Source organism: Lontra canadensis, unplaced genomic scaffold (genome assembly GCF_010015895.1).
Source record: "Lontra canadensis isolate GAN:19392208 unplaced genomic scaffold, GSC_riverotter_1.0 scaffold201, whole genome shotgun sequence".
NCBI lineage: Eukaryota > Metazoa > Chordata > Mammalia > Carnivora > Mustelidae > Lontra > Lontra canadensis.
The window spans coordinates 236,913-255,319 of NW_022631195.1; the positions used below are offsets into that span (position 1 = coordinate 236,913).

At 67.2% G+C, this 18,407-nt stretch overlaps 1 protein-coding gene across 2 annotated transcripts; it reads left to right on the plus strand.

The window, feature by feature from the left end:
• Positions 1-1,790: 1,790 nt before the first annotated feature.
• RHPN1 (rhophilin Rho GTPase binding protein 1) lies at positions 1,791-11,554 on the plus strand. 2 transcript variants are annotated; one of them, XM_032848361.1, is made up of 15 exons: positions 1,791-1,881; positions 4,665-4,780; positions 5,851-5,982; positions 6,627-6,702; positions 7,289-7,366; positions 7,829-7,953; positions 8,067-8,233; positions 8,375-8,568; positions 8,936-9,092; positions 9,171-9,287; positions 9,666-9,860; positions 10,293-10,369; positions 10,572-10,718; positions 10,855-11,016; positions 11,336-11,554. In XM_032848361.1, exons 1-15 carry the CDS (start codon positions 1,801-1,803, stop codon positions 11,495-11,497), a joined length of 1,986 nt encoding a protein of 661 aa, XP_032704252.1. In that variant the 5' UTR covers positions 1,791-1,800; the 3' UTR covers positions 11,498-11,554. The 2 variants fall into 2 exon arrangements, with proteins under 2 accessions (XP_032704252.1, XP_032704251.1); XM_032848360.1 differs by having other exon boundaries at positions 8,936-9,287.
• Positions 11,555-18,407: the final 6,853 nt, after the last annotated feature.

Below are 18,407 nucleotides of genomic sequence, written 5' to 3' on the forward strand. Positions count from 1 at the left end.
CGAAGGCAGAGGCTTAACCCACTGAGCCACCCAGGCGCCCCACCATTTGTTTTATTTAATTTAATTTACTTTCCAGTTACATTTTAGGTAATGTGCAGTTTGTGTTTTAACTTTCTTTCCATTCAAACCTTGTTTTAGAATGATATCCTCACTTCCAAATGGTTATGTTTTCCTTTGAATGTTTTTTGTTGCCAATTTCTAAACATCCGCTGTCTAAAACACGGCTCTGGGATGGCTTCATTACTGACGGTGCCCGGGGTCACCAAGCACAGCCTTCTGCTAGAACTGCTTAGGGAAGAAGCAGCCACCCTCCCTTGTCCGCCAGGGGCGACCCCTGTGACCCCTGGGGCTGGTGAATCCCATGGTTCTGAACGACATGCCTCTGCTTCTGGAGGGCTGTTTCCTAATTTTGGAGTTACTGGTTGACTTAGCCTCAAGAGGATGAAGTGTAAGCATGTCTCCCTTGCACTTGGCCTGTCCCCCTCCACCTTCACCTCTCCCCTCCTCCTAACAGAATCCGGTGATAACTGCCCTGAGGTCAGGATGCCAGGAGGACGTCTGATTACATTATTAGGGCTGGAAAAGGAATGCACAGCTAAGTCAGGTGAGTCTGTGATTACTTTTTATTTTCCCTGGAGTTACCGGCTGTCTTGTTTTGCTGCTCTCCTGTGTCAGATGGCCAGGGCCGGCCAAGCGGCTTAGCTTACAGGTTTAGCTCCGCCACTGCAGGCCTCGGCTTGCGTGGGGAGGGGGAGGGCGAGAACGCAGGTAAGTACCGGGATGCGCGCGTGGGGGGCAGCGAGCCCGCGGGTCAGCACCGGGATGCGCGCGGGGGACAGCCAGCCCTCGGGCCGGCGCCGCAGGGACCCCGGCGGGCGGGGAGGCCGGGAGACCGGGTCTTCAGCGAACCCGAGGAGCACCGGCCCGCCTGCTGCTTGTGCGTGTGTCTCTGCCCCCACGAGAGGTGTGCGTGGAGGGAGGCGAGCCCCGCAGGAAATCCGCGCGTGTTCCGGAGCCCGCGGACCCGGGGAAGCTCTGGAGGGGCGCGCGTGGGGGTCCGCTGCCGGCACAGCCCCGCCGGGAGCGCGGGTTCTGGACGGTCTGACTCCGGGAGCCGGTTCTGCGGGCCAGGCTGGTCCTGGAGGCCGAGTCGGTTCTGGACGTCGATTGTGGAGGCCGGTGCTGCGAGCGGAGGCCGGAGTCGGGCTCCGGGAGCGAGCGCGCGGGCGGGGCAGCGAGCCCACGGACGGCGCGGGGGCGGCGGCAACATCCCTCGGACGCGCTCCTCGGGGGCGCGTTGCTGGGGGGCGGCACCCAGCCGCGCAGCGCAGGTCCGTGGGGTCGGGCTCAGGGAGCCCAACACGCAGGCGCCTGGAAGGTCAGGCGGGCGATGTTTACCGAGTTGCTTTTCTCCTTTTTCCCTAACTTTCCCGCACGCTGAGCGGCGCCGAGGCGCATGCGCAGTCTGAGCCCCTCCCGGCCGCGCGGCTTGGGGCCGGGCGGTTGCCAGGGGCGACCGCATTCCCCCGGGACTCCACGGCCGCGTGGGCGGGGCCTGGCCGACCCGAGCCCGCCTCCCTCGCGCTCTGGTTGGCTGCGGCTGCTGTTCGTTGGTGCCGTCGCGGCCGCCGGTTGGGCAAAGACAAGTTTCGCACGCTCGGCTCGGCACCACGCCCCCTTCAGCCGGCCCGCGCCCGCCGCTGGGGAGGAGGGGACGGCGGGGGACACCCGGCGCGGCGCCCGGGAGGGACCTTCCAGGCGGGCACGGCCCGAGCGGCGGGCGGCGAGCGGCGGGCGGCGATGATCCCCGAGGAGAGGCCGGACGGCCCGGGCGCCGGCGAGGAGAGCGCGAGGCTGCAGGAGGCCGGCGGCGGTCTCAAGGTGGGTGCGTCCGCGGGGCTGGGGTCTCCCGGAGGCGGGGTCCGGGACCCCCAGCGTCGGCTTGCGGGGTCGGCGGCGGCTCCTCGTTGCGGCAGCCGCGCTCCTCCGCTCTCCCCCGGAGGCCAGCCGGCCTACCTCTGGGGAAACTGAGGCGCGGTGCAGCGCCCGCTCCGCGATGCGCGCCTGTGCTGGCCTCCTCTCTGGCGGATGCGGGGCTCGTCCTGTGCCGCCCAGGAGTGGGTGGGAGCGCAGGTACAGCTCGGTCGTCTCCGCCGCTCCGCGGGGCTGGGGGGCGCTCCGGGCCCCGTTCTGGGGCAGGTGTTGAGCTCTGGTGTGTGACGGCCCGTGGCTTCCGTGCTAGTTCGGAACCCCCCATTTCTCCTTTCCCTTTTCCCTCCCTCTCCGCGGGGCGGTTCCCCTTTGCCCTGGGCACCTGGCTCTGTATTTGATGAAACTTTCCATGGCGGCAGGCAGGCAGCTGGAGCCTCGCAGGAGCAGGAAATGGCCGCAGGACTTCACAGCCGGCCAGTTCGTCCTTTTCTCACTCCCCACGCGCTCCTCCCCCTCTGTGGTCCCTAACCCTGGGGCCCCGACTGGGACTGTGGACCCTTTCCAGGAGTACTGGGGAAGCTCTGCAAGGTGGGTGGGAGGTGGAGACCGAGGGAGCCTGTGCTGGGAAGGAGGGCGCGGCCCCTCTCTGCAGCCTGGAGCTTAGACATTCCCTGGGGGGTCACCAAGAGGCGGTCACCATGTTCATACCAGGCCCCTGAGGGGTGCTACAGGGCTCAGAGTAGCTTCTGGCTCGGAGGCTGCAGGTCTCCCCACTTCCAGCACGTCTCTCCGGGAGCACTGGACATCAGAGACCAGACAGTGGGGATGATGACAGTCCTCCTGAGCTGATGGGCTCTGCCCCGCACATGGACCACCCCCTATCCGGGCAGACGGTCATGGCTGCTGGCCCAGAGCCTGCTGGAGCTTTGTAGTCGGACTTTCAGAAAGGGAGGGATGTAGCTTCGACAGTGGCCTGCATCTCCCTCCCCAGGTTCTCAGGCCTCCTGGAGGGGATGCTGCCCAGGGAGGTCTTCCTTGATTGATCACTCTTGAGAACGCTGGAGCGTGGGGGAGATGTTGAGTCATAATCCAAGTTGGCCATCCGCCAGGAGCCTTAAGGTGGGAGGGTAGGAGGCCTTTTCTAGGGAGCCCTCCATGAGGGCAAGATATAGCCCCTAAAGGGTGTGAAATTGCCCTATGCCTAACAGTGGGGGGCACGCCAAAGGGGGACGCATTTCCTCCAACACGTGGCAGATGGTGGATGCTGCAGGAGCCTGGTCTCAGCACTGCATGGAGACACTTCCCTTTCCCTGTGTCAGGATGGGGTCCCGGGAGCCACTGGCCTCACCCCCACTGTGCTCAGGGGCCGTGTGACCATCTTTGGGGACGTTGCCCAGAGAAGGTGCATTCTGAGAAGTTCTTCCTGGCTCCAGGGCTGGTGACTGTCCCACACAGTAGATCCTTAAATGGCCAGGAGGAGGCATGGTCGTGTAGGGCCCTGAGAGCTGCTCCAGCTCCCTGTCCTGGCTCCTGCGGGGGACCCTCACCTTCCCTGGCTGGATCCTCCAGGCACCCGTCTGCAGCATCTCTGTGCCTAGGGACCCCACATCTCTGCTTGCAGCTGCTGCATGGCTTTCCTGCCCCAGGGCCCCGAGACACCGGCAGCTGGCAAGATTGCCCCATACAATGAGGAATCATGGCCGAGGTGGGCAGTGGGCAGTCAGGAGGCCTGACCCGCTGCCTGGGAGCTGAGCGGCCCTGGGCCTGTGCTTTGAGCATTTGCCCAAAGGGACCCCACCAGTGAACAGCCCTCAGGGATGGAGCCCATCCCAGGCTCAAGGTGCGCCAAGCACCCCAGAGAACAAGTGGGCTGGAAAGCTTCCAGCGTCCTGTAGGCTGCCTCCTTGCCCTTAGCACCTTGGCAAGATCTGGGCTAGGTCGTCCCCACATGGCCACGCCTGAGCTTATGCCAGAGTTGTGCGGGAAGAGCGAATCATGGCGGTTATGGAATGAAATTCAGAAGTGCAGGAGGACGCCTGGGCGACTCAGTTAGCTAAGCGTCTGGCTCTACATTTCAGCTCAGGTCATGATCTCAGGGCTGTGAGATCGAGCCCCAGTCACACTCCACACTCAGCAGGGCGTCTGCTCAAGACTTTTCTCTGCCTCTGCCCATTCCCCACTCCGTGCATGCCTGCAAGCACTCTCCCGCACTCTCCCTCTCTCTCCCTCTCTCTCAAGTTAACACATAAACTTAAAAAGATTTTAAAAAGCAGGTGCACAATCCAGGGAGATGCAGAGGGAGAGGGAGAAGCAGGTTCTCCGTGGAGCCCAAAGCGGAGTTTGGACCCAGACCCCCCGGGATCACGACCCGAGCCGAAGGCAGATGCTTCCCTGACTGAGTCACCCAGGCGGCCCTAAGTCTTTTTTACAAGTACAGAAGGCTGTATGGTGAGCAGATGGCCACCTCCTGCCAGGGGCTTCCAGAGTCCCGTTGCACTGGTGCCGGCCCCACAGAATAGGAGCCCCAGCCCCAGCCACGGCTCCCACCTGCTGTGTTCTTCCCGGCCCGGCTGCCCTACTCCCCTCCTCCCGTGCTCCTGCCTCAGCCAGGCCTGAGCTGGCTGCTGCCATCAGTGGGGGCCGCGCCTCCCCCACCTGCCAGAGTCTTCTGGCACCGGGGAGCTGTTGGCAGACGCCTGGTCCGGCGCCTGTCACCCTCAGCCTCTCCACAGGGCTCCAACTCGCTGGCCCAGAGCCCGCGTGGGCGCCCACAGAGCCGCAGGGCCCGGGTCCGCCAGCAGATCACCAAGGAGCTGCAGATGCGGACAGGCGCTGAGAACCTGTACAGGTGAGTGCCGGCGGCCACCCCCGTGGCTCAGGAGGGGGTGCCGCCCCCGGGCCCTCAGCCAGCCGGGCCTGTGCTGGGTGATGAGTGCGAGGCAGCAACCCGACTAGGTGCCCGCCCTTGTGGTCTGGTTTGGGAGAGGGACACGGGAGCCGATGACGATGGCCGTTGCGGGCTCCCAGGAGAAGGGGCTGGGCCTCCCACCGGGCTCTGGGGCAGCCGTCAGCGGAAAGCCTCACAAGACGCCCGGGCTCCTGCCTTGCTGGCGCTCCCTGGCAGGGGTCAGCTCAGGGGCTGGCGGGGCGGGTGTGTGGGGTGAGAGCCTCTGATCTGTATGTGGTGGCCACAGGCACCGTCCAGGCTGAGATCTGACAGGTGTCCCAAGGTTGGGGACCCGGGAAAGTGTCCTGTGGGCTGAAGGGGCGCGTCCCCATGAGAATGGCGGCTGCACACCTGATCAGACCTTCACCCGTGTCTCCCCGAGCCCGCTCGGTGGCTGAGGGCCCGGGAGGGTGGTACGACCTGCCGGAGCCCCAGCCACTGTGTGCAGAGCCGGCCGACAGGTTCCGGTACCGGGTCTGCCGGGCCCCAAGGGCTCCTCCGTTTCCTTAGCTGCCCTGTGTCCCTGTCCAGCCCAACCCTGCTCTCAGCCGGGCCTTCCTGGGGACCCATCGGCCCTTCTGTCAGGTGCCCAGATGTAGGCACAGAGAGGGCCTGACCCCCCACCTTTCCAGGAAAGCTTATTTTTTGTGTTGCTGTGGAGAGCGAGCCAGAGCCTGCGTCCCGGGAGAGCGGCGGGGGGGGGCCAGAGCTGTGGCCTGGAAGGTCTGGGTCCGAGGGATGTGCCCTGGGCCGGAGGCGCCGTTTGTATGCGTGGACAGAAATCAACAGCAGCTGTAGGGGGGACTCAGAAGAGAAGAGGGAGGTCACAGGGTGGGCCCTGAACCCCAGTGCTGTCCCCCAATGGGGCTGGGCCCGCAAGCACAGCATGCTGTGGGGGCTCCGGAGGCCAGGCCGGGGCTGCGTGCCGTCCACCTGCCGAGCTGCGGCTCAGCTCACCTTGGCCTCCCCAGAGCCACCAGCAACGCCTGGGTCAGGGAGACGGTGGCCCTGGAGCTGAGCTACGTCAACTCCAGTCTGCAGCTGCTGAAAGAGGAGCTGGACGAGCTCAGCGGCGGCCGCGTGGAGGCTGACCAGCCCGAGGGGTGCGTGCGCGGGACACGGCCGGCCCCGGGGTGTGCGTGTGTGCGTGTGCGCGTGTGCGTGTGTGAGAACACGGTCAGGGCCGGGGGTGTGCGTGTGCGCGTGCGAGGACACGGCCGGCCCCGGGGCTGTGCGTGTGCGCATGTGCGTGTGTGTGCGAGGACACGGCTGGCCCCGGGGGTGTGCGTGTGTGCGTGTGCGTGTGTGCGTGTGTGAGAACACGGTCAGGGCCGGGGGTGTGCGTGTGTGCGCGTGCGAGGACACGGCTGGCCCCGGGGGTGTGCGTGTGCGTGTGTGCGTGTGTGTGCGAGGACACGGCTGGCCCCGGGGGTGTGCGTGTGTGCGTGTGCTCGTGTGCGTGTGCTCGAACACGGTCAGGGCCGGGGGTGTGCGTGTGTGTGCGAGGACACGGCCGGCCCCGGGGGTGTGTGTGTGCGTGTGCATCCGGAAGCACGGGATCCAGGTCAGAGGCTGAGTGGGAACAGGTGTGAGGGCACCAGAGCAGCGTCCGTGTGCCATAGGGTGTGTGTCGGACGTGGATCGGAGTCGGAGGGGTGGGGTTCCGTGCGGCTGGGGACGTAGGGAGTGGCCACTGGGGACAGCAGGGTCCAGCCTCAGAGACTGGGCTCCATGGCTCTGGTTCTAGCAAAGGCATCACTGTCCCTATGATCCCCTTGGGGCTGAAGGAGACCAAGGAGCTGGACTGGTCCACACCCCTGAAGGTGAGCGCTGACCTATGACCTGGGGCTCGCACCTGCCCTGGGGTGTGCAGGGATCACGGAGGCTTCCCGGTCCAGCGTGTCCTTGAACAGATGGGGAAAGAGGTGCGGAGGGAGGCGGAACCTGCCTGGGCTGGGCTTGCGGGCGGGGGGGGCGGGGGGGGCTTTGCAGAAGAGCCCCTACAGGGGGGGCGGGTTAGGCACGGCAGAGCCGGTCATCCTGCTGGAAGGCCGAGATGGCGACAGGGTTCCCTGACCCGTGCTCTGAGCACCCCACTGGCTGGGGGCCCTCCAGTCAGAGCCAGAGCCTCTGCTGCAGAACACTCATCGGGGTTCGTGAGCCAGGCCGCCTGGGGGCAGCTAGCCTGTGCCCAGCAGGCCTCTCGCCTGTCTGGTGTCGAGAGCACCTGCTGTACAGGGCCCGGCGAGGGACTCTGCATCCCCGAACCCCATGTCTGTGGGGCGGGACCCCCCCCACACCAGTCCTCAGCCCTTCTCCAGGGGCCCAGGGCTTCCCTTCCACTCCCCGTCTTCGCCTGCGTGGGGCGGGGTGACCAGAGAAGCCTGGCACCTGCTCCTCCCCAACCAGGAGCTGATCTCTGGGCACTTTGGAGAGGACAGCGCCTCCTACGAGGCCGAAATCAGGGAGCTGGAGGACCTGCGGCAGGTGGGTGGGCTCTCCCCCCCGCCCCCCTCCCCCTTCCCCATCCCATCCCACCGCCCCCCAACCTGGGAGACTAGCCACTCCCAGGTCACAAATGAGGGAAAAGGGGATTCAGTCAGGAACAGAGAAGAGGAGCATAGGCATCCGGAGGGACGGTGGAAGGCACCCAGACGGCTCGTACATGCGGGGGATGGTCTGTTCTCACCACCTTCTGCTGGGCCTTTGGGAACCGCTGCTCTGTGCCGGTCCCCTCCCAGGGACCCTGCCTGGGCCTCTCCTGGGCTTTTCACAGTCTCCCCGCCCAGAACGGAGCCCACAACAGCCCCAGAGAGGGCCTATGACCCCATCCCCCCAAGACCCTGGAGCGCTCCTGCGGGGCTGGGACGTCTGAAGGGGCTCCCGGGGCGGGGAGTCCATGCTGTGGCCTGGCCTGGGTGCCAGGGCCCAGATGGCACGTACCTGCAGGCTGCCCGGACCCCCAGCCAGAGCGAGGCGGGCCTGGGGCCACTCATGGCCTACTACAACCAGCTCTGCTTCCTGGACGCACGCTTCGTCGCCCCTCCTGGGAATCTCGGGCTGTACTTCCACTGGTAGGGCCGGGCTGGGCGGGTGTCCATGGTCCCCACCGACAGCTCCCCCAAGCCCTGGCCGCGACTCCCAGCCGCTTGCTGTGGGAATTCCACCCGGCCTCACCCCGCCACAGGTATGACTCGCTGACAGGGGTCCCGGCCCAGCAGCGGGCCCTGGCTTTCGAGAAGGCCAGTGTGCTTTTCAACATCGGGGCCCTGCACACCCAGATTGGGGCTCGCCAGGACCGTTCCTGCCCCGAGGGCACCCAGCGCGCCATCGAGGCCTTTCAGAGGGCTGCCGGTGAGGGCGGGCTGCAGTCAGGGTGCCTCTGGGGCATGTGGGGTCAGGGCCGGTGGGATGGCCCCTGCTGCACGGGGATCCCCCCCTTCCTGGGGGTGTGGCCGGCAGTCCTGCCCACCTGCTGTGAGCGCTCCTCCGCAGGGGCCTTCAGTCTCCTAAGGGAGAACTTTTCCCGAGCACCCAGCCCTGACATGAGCCCAGCCTCGCTCTCCATGCTGGAGCGACTCATGACAGCCCAGGCCCAAGAGTGCATCTTTGAAGGTCTCCTGCTCCCGTCCCCTGAAGCCCCCCAGGATTGCTTGGCTCAGCTACGCCTGGCTCAGGAGGCTGCCCAGGTGAGGACAGCGAGCCCTTGTCTCGCGGGAGGCCTGGCCAAGCCGTGGGGGCTGGATGAGCAGGAGGGCCGGGACCGGGGGTCCGTGCAGGGAAGGGTGGGGTGCTGCAGCTGTGTCTCCAGCTGGTTCCCAAAGCCAGCTGTTGTCAGGACCCTCAGGTCCTGAGTCCCTGCCCCTCGGGCAGCACCCATCAGAGCGGCAGCTGGGGCCCAGATCCCTGGGCTGGGCCCGGTTGGGATGCAGGGTGGGGCCTGGGGTCGGGGCAGGTGGAGGCCAGGCCCCAGGGTGGGGAGGGGCGGGGCGGAGGCTGCCGGGTTCATCCTGGAACCCCAGAGGAGACCCCAGCCTCCCACCACGTGTGCCCCAGGTGGCGGCCGAGTACAGGCAGGTGCACCAGACCATGGCCCAGCCACCTGTGCGGGACTATGTGCCCTTCCCCTGGACCACCCTGGCACACGTCAAGGCAGAGTACTTCCGTGCCCTGGCCCACTACCACACGGCCATGGCGCTCTGCGACAGTCCCCGTGAGTGCCCCACCCGCCCGTCTTTGCCCCTTCGAGGCCCCAGCTGGAGGGGCTCACAGCCCTCTCTCGACCCAGCAGCGGCCGAGGCGGACTTCCCCGCGCGGCAGCAGGCCTTACGTGGGCGCCCGGCCACATTGGAGCCGGAGCCGTGGGGCGCTGGGCTGCCGCGGGAGCCGGAGGAGCGCAGGAAGCTGGGTGAGGCGGCCTTGCGGGGTAGGGGGGGTGCCCGCCGAGGGGCCCGAGTGCCCCATCCTTCCTGAGTCACCTCTCCCAGGCATGCCTGGTGTCCCAGCCTGTCCCCTGCAGGCCCCCTGCTCCCCTCCTGCCTGTCCCCTGCTCAGGCCGCTCCCAGAGCAGGCCTGAGCGAGGCAGGGGGCCTGGGCGTGTGTGGGCGCTCGCGGGAGGCCGCTCCTATGTGGCCCAGCCTCCCACAAGGGGCAGCGCACCCCCAAGATGGACCCAGAAGCCCTCGCCTGTCCCCGGCTTGCTGCGGCCTGGGGGGGGGGGGCGCGGGGTTCTGTCCCCGGGGCCGGGTGGGGACCCGAGACGCGAGGTCTGCCCCGTCCCACACAGGCAAGGCCCACCTGAAGCGCAGCATCCTGGGCCAGGAGGAGGCCCTGAGGCTGCACGCGGTGGGCCGCGCCCTGCGCACAGTCGACCTGCTGCAGGCCGTGCTGGCCCAGGCGCTGAGGCGCTCCCTGGCCAAGTACTCAGAGCTCGACCTCGAGGACGACTTCCTGGAGACCACTGAGGCTCCCGACATCCAGCGTGAGCCACCCGGCCCCTCGGGACAGGGGTGTCCAGCCTGCGGGCGCCCGTGGGCTAAGGCCCGCAGTCGCGTGGCCATCCCTTGGGAGGAGCCCAGGGGGCCCGCTTCCTTGCTCTCCGGGTCTCCCTTGCTCTCCCGGGTCTCGCCATCCCCAGGGTGGGAATCAGCTATGGCCCGATGGCCGGTGTCCACAGGCGGGCCACCCAGCATCTCAGGCTTTGCAGGAGCAGGCAGGCGTGGCTGGAGTGTGGGACCCCCAGGAGCCCCCGGGGTGGGGGTGGAGGGAGCAGCCAGGCCCAGAGGGTGGCAGTATGCATGGAGCAGGCTGCTCCTCGGGCCATGTGCTCTGCTGGGGCTGACCCAGGTCGCGGCTGCGCCCAGGGCTGAGCGTCCCAGAGCTTTGGGCTTCGTCCTGTCCTTTGTCCTTTCAGCTAAAACACAGCAGAAGCCGGAGGTCAGGGCGCCCAGCTTCTCCAGGGTGAAGGTGACCGATATCTTTCAGCGCCTGGTGAGCACCCTGTGCCCAGGTCACCACCCCCCCACTGCACCCCAGCACGGGTGGGCTGAGGACCCCGGACAGGCCGTGATGGCAGCCCAGCCCTGCCCAGCCCCTTTGCCGCACCTGCTCTCGGACCCAAGACGTAGAGGTTGGGTGGGAGGTGTTGGGGCGGCCCAGCCAGGCCAGTGACACCCCCTCGCCCCACCCGCAGGGGCCCCTGTCTGTGTTCTCAGCCAGGAACTGCTGGCGGCTAGTGGGGCCTGTCCACGTGACCCGCGGGGAGGCTGGCTTTGGCCTCACGCTGCGCGGAGACGCGCCTGTCCTCATCGCGGCTGTCATCCCTGGGGGCCCAGCGGCGGTAAGGCCCCTGTCCCACCCCCGGGGCCAAGGTCCTGTGCTGAGCACAGGCTGCTGGAGTGTGGGGGCAGAAGGGACTATGGGCAGAGGGGCTGGGTGCCCACAGGGAACTCCCGGACCTCCGCCGTGCCCCGCAGGCAGCTGGACTGCGTGAGGGCGACTACATCGTGTCCCTGAACGGGCAGCCGTGCAAGTGGTGGAGGCACGCCGAGGTGGTGGCCCAGCTGAGGGGCGTGGGCGACGAGGGCGTGAGCCTGCAGGTGGTCACGCTGCTGCCCAGGGTAGAGCCCCCTGGCACGGTGAGCCCCGGCGGCCCCAGAAGCCCAGAGGGCATGGGGAAGAGGATGCTGCACGTGGGTGACTCCCGCCCCGGGGTGGCTTCTGGGCAGCAGCCCCCCGGCCCTCTGCGGGCCTCATGCCCACACTTGAGGACGCCTGGGGCTGAGGAGCTACAAGCGCTGTCCCGTGGCCTTCACCCAGCCCCGCGTGGCGCCCGGTCCTCCCCGGACCCCCGGCTCGCCCCTGATGGCCCAGCCACCCCCTCCCCGGTCACTCCCCGGCTGGCCACGGGCAGGATGGGCCAGGGGTGCTGACTGGGACTCGGTTCTGTCCCGACAGCAGGGGCACCATCGGCCGACCCTGGGGGCGCTTCTGAGGAGCCAGAAGGAGTGTGGCTGGGGGGCGCCCACTCCCGCACAGGCCGGCCCCAGGCCCTTCCTTGGCTGGAGCCGCAAGGCCAGGAGGGGCAAGGCCAGAGGGAGGCTGTCCCCACAGCCTTGAGTGGTGTGCCACGCTCCCCCTCTGGGTGCCCCGCGCCCCACACCCCCGTGTGCCTTCCTCCAGCCTGAGGGAACTTCAGTTTGCTGCGCACCCCCCAGTGCTGCCATTAAAGACCAGGTCACATGAGGCGTGTGTGAACCCGGTGCTACAGGCGGGGTGCTATACCCGCACGGGACGTGTCGCAGCTGCTCTGGGCAGGGGTCGCCTGGCATCACCTGGCAGTGTCCTTGGGGCTACCTGGTCCTCAGTGGGCCCTAAATGCCCACTGGGGGAGGGCAGTCCTCCACCCAAAGGGACAGGGGCAACTAATAGGTCGGCAGTGGGCCCCTGCAGCACGGATCCTGGCACCCCGACCCCACACTGCCCCGCCCCATCCCCCTGGCCACACCCCCCCCAGGGCTGGGTCGGCTGCACACCATGCTGGTCCTGTGACCCCCTCCATGTGCCCTTCCGCTGGCTCAGCCCACCCAGCACCCCTAACCCTGACCCTGCCGCCCCACCTGCGCTCCGGGCCCTCATCTTGCCCGACTCTCAGCCCACGGCGACTGTCCAGGCCTCCTCTGAGCCCTCCCCGGCCTGCTCACCCCGCACCACCCCCAGCCCACCCAGCTCAACCCACCCCAGTGGAGCCCTGGGGTCTGCAGAGGCCTGGGGGCACAGGCGTGGGCAAGGGAGAAGCCCCAGGGCGCGGCGGGGGGGCCCGCCTGGATGTCAAGCGGGGAGCCGGCCTGGCCGGGAGCCTGCATGGCCACCAGGGGGCGGCCGCTGCCCGCTCGAGCCGCCACTGGAGGCAGCATTTGGGGAGCGACTGCCGGCCTTGGGGGAGAGCGGGAAAGCTCCCCTGCGGGCGGGGACCCCGTCTCTTGCACACTCGTCCCCGTCCCCTCTGTGGGAGCAGCACCGTCCTTGTCCCCGCCGCCTTCCCCTCCGTCCCGCAGTGGTGGGAGGCGCCACGGGGGCGCTCTGGGGAGGGCGGCCTTCTGGAGGAGGGCAGGGCTCCCCGCCTGCCCCAGCCTGGGCCGAGCATGTCCAGGTGCGTCCCGTCCCGTCCGACCACCTGCTCCTCCCGAGAGAACAGCCCTCTCAGCAGAACCGGCCAAGGTCACCTCAGCACTTAGTAATTCAATTAATAAAACTGTGCGTCAAGGAGGCCATTACCCACTAATCAGGGATGACGGGGCTGGCAGGTCTCGTCCAGGAGGGTACTGCGGCTCCCCTCCCTCCGGCGGCCAGTCCAGACCTAAGAGGGGCACACGGGCTGGGGGACCGGCTGGTGGGGAGGGGGCCTTCGGCAGGGATGGCGCATCTCCCCACCACAGACAGACAGACAGCCCATGGTGCCGGCCTTCTGGCCTTCAGACCCGTTCCTGGGGCTCGTCACAGCCAGAGCCGCTGGGGCTGGGACTAGGCTCCCTCTCGGCAGAAGGGTCAGGAGCTTTCCAAAGTGGTGTCCTAGGCCCCGCTGCCCAGGTGCTGCCCCCCCAGGACTGGGTGCTCCTAGGGTCAAGTTCTTGGCTGAGGGAGGCAGTGCTGGGCCCACCTTCATCCCAGGCCAGGCGGGGGCGGACATCAAGGGGAGTCTCCTTTCTGCTGGCCGCGACAAAGCCCCTTCCCGGAGAGGGAAGTACAGGGTGAGCGAGGTGCGCACACCAGCTGCAGTGGCGCGGGCCGCGGAGAGCTCAGCCGGCACCTCCTGGCAGGAGCTGACCACCCTGTCCCGCCCGCCCGCCTCTCCCCAGGCCACCCGGGCCGCTGAGCTGGGAGCAGGTGGAACCCCGGGCCTGCCCTTGGGAATGAGGTCAAGGACTGGGCAGAACCCGCAGCTTTGCCCCGGTGGTCTGTCATGACCCGCAGCCCACCCCGAGTGGCCTTGGCACGGACACCGAGGCTGAGTCTCCAGAGGCCTTCCTGGCGCGAGGCCACTCAGCAGTTCACGCAGGAGGCCCTGGGCCGTCCGGTGCGCGCCAGAGGGAGTCACGTGCGAGAGAGCCCACCTTGACCGAGGCCTTTCTCGGGGAGCGGCTGCCCACGCACCCACAGGTGTGCCCGCCCGTGGTGGCCCACGCCGGCGCTCCCACCCCACGCCCTCCGCCCGTGCTGTCCGCCTTCTCCGTCCTGCTGGAGCCCTCTCCGCCGTCCGCAGATCGGGCCACACCTCGTGGTGCAGGCTCCAGCCCCGCTCTCCGGCTCAAGCGTGTCACCTATGTCTGTGTCACAGACAAGCCACGGGCAGGGACCATGCCGTCTCTTGCACACATGCCGTGAATATCTGGGAAGATTCAGGGACCTGGTAGGAGTGTCACACGTGTGCCGCTGGGGAGGGAGGGTCAGCACCCAAGAGTGGCTCTGGGAGCAGCGGCACTCCGCCTCCCTCCCTGGTACCCCGAATGGCCCCGTGGGACAGCTCATTTCCCAGAATGGTCCCCCCTGGGCAGGGAGGTCGGGGGTGAGCGCGCATGGCGATCCTTTTTGCTTTGCCATCAGAAGACTGCCGAGAGGGGGAAAGGCAAACTCTGTTTCGCTTGGGTCAGCAGTGAGCCTCGCGGAGATTAATGTGAGCAGTGGCGCGGCAGGAGGGAGCCCTGGCGGCGTGGGAGGTGCAGGATGGGATGGACGCGGAGTGGGGGCAGGGTCCGCCGTCCACACCGGAGAGTTGGGGGCCTGGGGGGGCCACGGGGTGGGGGTCCCTGGCCTACGCTCCCTTGTCCCCTCCCCACTCACCCCCCTCCAGGTCCCAGCTCACCCCACCCCTACCGGCTCAGTGTGGGCACCTCCTAGGCAGCCTCAGTCGGCCTCCCATCCCCTAAGGGGTAGAGTCAGTCCCGGAGCCTCCAAAGCTGGGCCATACCGAAGCCAGGAGGAGCCCCGACAAGAGGGCGGCCTTCCCCCTCTCGCCCCTTTAGACCCTGACCCCCAGAGTTAAGGCCATGGGAGGCAGCCCTCGGGGAGCCCAGCGTGGGTTTATAAGGTGGTAAGATGCCCTGAACGCACCCAGCTATCGGGGGCCAGCCAGGGTGGTCCCCAGGGCCCTGCGGCTCCAGAAGTGGGGTGTGTGGGAGGTGGTGAGTGCGAGAAGCAACGGGAGAGCTTGGTTCACAGGCCCGGAGGTGGTGCAGTGGGGAGGTGGGGCTCCAGAGTCAGGGTCCGGAGAGCCCGTGACCGCGGTGCTGCCCCTCACGGGACCATTGCTGGAGAAGCTGCCATCAGCCAAACTTGCTCCCTGACTGCAGCAGGCTCAAGGGTGATCCCGAGAGATGTGTCCCCCCAGAACCCGTGTACCTGTTTGGACAGTCTTTGCGGGTGTCATTGAGGAAAGGCTCTCCATATGGGGTCCTCCTGGTGACCCAGGCAGGCCTAGGCCCCGTGACATTGTCCCTGTAGGAGACAGAAAAGGGGACCCATATGGAGTGGGGGTGCTGCAGGGCCGCGGCCACCAGAAGCTGGGGGGACAGGACTGTGGGGCCCCGAGGACACTGACTTCATACTTTAGGACCCAGAACGGGAGAGAACACGTTCCCGTGCTGGTAAAGTCTCCAGGTTCATGGTCATTTATTAGAATGGCCCCAGGAAGCCAGGGCAGCAACCTCACACGTGCCCTCACAATTCTCGGCCTTGGTGTGCCCTTCTGGAGGCTAGGACATGACCTGCGCTGGGTGGCAGGCTCAACCCAGGCTTCCCAGGAGAAACACAGCCCATGCCTAGAATGCCCCCCCGACTCCGGGATCCTGAGGCAGTGGCCTGAGCTCCTGCCCGGGGGGCTGCCTGGCTGGAAACTGACCAAGCCAAGGAGGCAGCCACAGACCCCCCCCACACAGACACCTGCCTCACCGCCCTGCCGGCCTTGGCCTCAGAGCATGCGGTCCCACAGCCTTCGATGACCGGCCACCAGGAGGCCATGCGGTTTCAGGCTGGGTCCAGGCAGACCGCCATGGTCTCTGCCATGCTGTTCCGGTGGCCTCAGTGGGACGAGGGTGGGGAGAGGTCACTGATGATCGGGCCTCCTTCTGGCTGGGCCTATGGCATTGATCCAGGCCCCGCTGGAGGCTGTTGGGGCAACTCCTCCTCGTGGGGAGCGAGCCTGGCACAGAGGGGCCTGGGCTGGCAGCTGAGGGATACGGGGAATAGGCACCAGGAGCAGGGGACAAGCACGGTCTTTAAAGCCGTGACCCCCATGGCCGCTGAGGCCTCGGCCCGGACTGTGCGGTCACTTGGGGCCTGAAGCCACAAGAGCCTGCGAACAGCCCAGCCCACGCCCCAGCTGTGTGTTGGGGGGTGAGGCCTGGGGGCCACCCAGGGTTAGCGCAGCACCCCCGCCACACATGGAGCCCCGTGGCCAACCCTTCCAGCTTCACTCTCTTGCTCCGTGGCCAGGGGTCTGTGGCCTTACCTGGTATGCAAGCGAGCTGACCTCACCAAACTCCCACGTGGACAACAGAGCCATCTGGGACCATCTGAGGAAGGGCAGCGCGGGGGCTAATGGACCACGTGGCCTGAGTCGAGGTCTGAGTGCTGCGCGCGGCTCTCCGGGTCCTGGAGAAGCTGGGCTGGGGCCTGAAGGGGAAGCCGGCCACCGAGGGCAGGACTCGGCCCTAGACCCTAACTGGAAGGGGCTCAGATGGGTCCAGACCCTGAAGGGCAAGGTGGTGGCCGGTGTGGGCAGAAGAGAGTATCCTAGCCGAGGCTGCCCCCAGCCGGGAATGGGGAAGTAGTGCAGAGGGGAGATGGTACAGGCGGCGGGGAGGTGGTGCAGGGGGAGGTGGTAGTACGGGGGTGGGCGGAGGTGTTACAGGGGCTTCCGGGGGCAGAGAGGAATTTCCGCTGATCCATGTGGCCACCAGCTGAAGGATGGGGACGCCTCAGGAGGGGCTTGGGCCCCCCGCGGAGGCGCAGGCTCAGGGCTGCTGTCTTAGCAGGGGCAGGGCGGGCCGGGCCAGGGTACGTAACGCACATGGGCCAGAGAGCGTTGGGTTTTGCCCCTACTGTCCATGGGCGCCTCCATTTCCCAGCCCGAGAAGGAGACAGGGTGAAGGGCTCAGTCCAGGCTCCCTGAGTGGCCTCCCGCCCACGGCTGCCTCTCTGTGGCCAGCTGCCTCCTGGTGTGAGGGACAGGCAGTGGGGCTCCAGGACACTACCCTCGGACACACCATTTGGGCCATCGGGAAGCCACAGTCCCCAGGGGACAGCCCGGAAGCCCCCCAGCCCCACCCCTACTTGCATCTGCTGAACCACCTCTGCTGGGGTGGGGGCAGGGCAGACCCACCAGCCCCGGGGTGCCCAGAGTCCCCTGGAGGCCAAGGGTCCCTTAGGGGGAGCAGGACAGAGAGGATGGTGACTTGCCTGAGTTCTCAGTGACCCAAGGAGACCCAGTGCTTTGACCAGTTGGGGACGACCTCTTGCCTCTGGGGCCACTGCTACCTGCCCCCCAGGAGCACGTGCCTTCCAGGCAGGTGCCAGGGGCCGTCTGTGCTGGGCCTCTGACACTAGCGCAGATGGGTCCCTGAGCCCCAGCCCTGCTCCCCACGAGGCTGTTCCCTACCCCCGACCCCGAGCCAGGCCAGTTTAGGGTCCCAAGCCCTCCCCCTCCTTGCCCTGCTCCTGCCTCTGGTAAGCGGCCGCCTCCACCATCTCATCCCTCTGCCTTCCCAGCCTCACCTCCTCCAGGGAGCCTGGACTCTCACTGGCTCCTCGGCTACCTCAGGGAGCCTGAGATTGGGGGGCAGGAGGCGTCCTCCTCGCAGGCCCTGAGGGCAGCGGGGCAGGGAGGGATAAGGCAGAGCCGTCCATCTGGAGCCTAGGGCTCTGGGGCACCCCTCTCCCAGACTGCAGAGAAAGCAGCTGGGAACTGTCTGGGCCTCAGTTTCCCTGCCTCAGTTCAGACTGACAAGAGGCTGTGGGGAGCCCCGCTGGAGGAGGACGGTGCCCCTGGGAGTCCTGAATCCCTCGTGAGGAGTCATGCTCCTGACGGGGCTCCTCCCCACGTCTCAGGAGGTCAGCCCTCCCCATCGCGGCCCCACAGATATCATGTCGGGTTCGGGCCCATGCACGTGTGTGCACACGGACACACACACGTGGCCTGGGAGGACTCAGTCAGCTCCAGGGAGGGAGAAGGGACCCTCCTTGCTCACCCCAGCAGAGCTGGGGGGCAGCAGACTGGTTCCTTCAGAGGAACAGAGTGGGGCGGGCCTCTGCCTCCCGCCCCCTGCCTCTCCCCTCAGCTCCCCTCCCACGCTTGGGCTGGGTGTGGTCAGACTGATTCCAGGAGGTCACGCAAGTCTGAGATGGGGTCAGCTCAAACCAGGACCTGCTAGCCCTGGACACGGGTGGGGCCTGGGGCGGGAGGGTCACCTGAAACCTTGGGAAACAGGAGGGACAGTCAGGCTGGAGGGTCTGAGGGGTGGAGGGGGAGATGGCGGGGAGCGACCAGGGGAGCAGGAGGATAGGAGCCCTGCTGAGGGGCAAGCTGGGGCCGCTGGGCTTGTCTGGAGGATGGAGAGGCCCAGGCCAGGCTGGCAGGAGGAGGCTGGTCCGAAGTCCTGGGCAGGTCCCATAAGCGGTCAGGCCCTTCGCGGACAGGAAGGCGGGACTCAGCAGGACACCCCTTCTGGGAGCGGGTGTCCCCCCTCGTGCTCCTCCTGTGGGGGGGCGCACTGTCAGCAGCCCGTGGCGGCTCAGAGGCCCAGGCCCGCCCTGGGAGAGTGCCCTCCGGGGTGGCCGCGGCTCTGGGGGCCATACATAATGCAGGATTTACCTGGAGATGATTGGCAGCCCCCCAGCCTCCTCCGCTCCCCCGCCTCCCCCCACCCCTACCCTTCCCTGCCCGACAACGAGCCAGACGTGCATTAAGGCAAGAGTGACTTATCGAGCTGTCAGGAGGAGCGTTTTAAGACAGAATTATAGGGGAGAGGAAAGA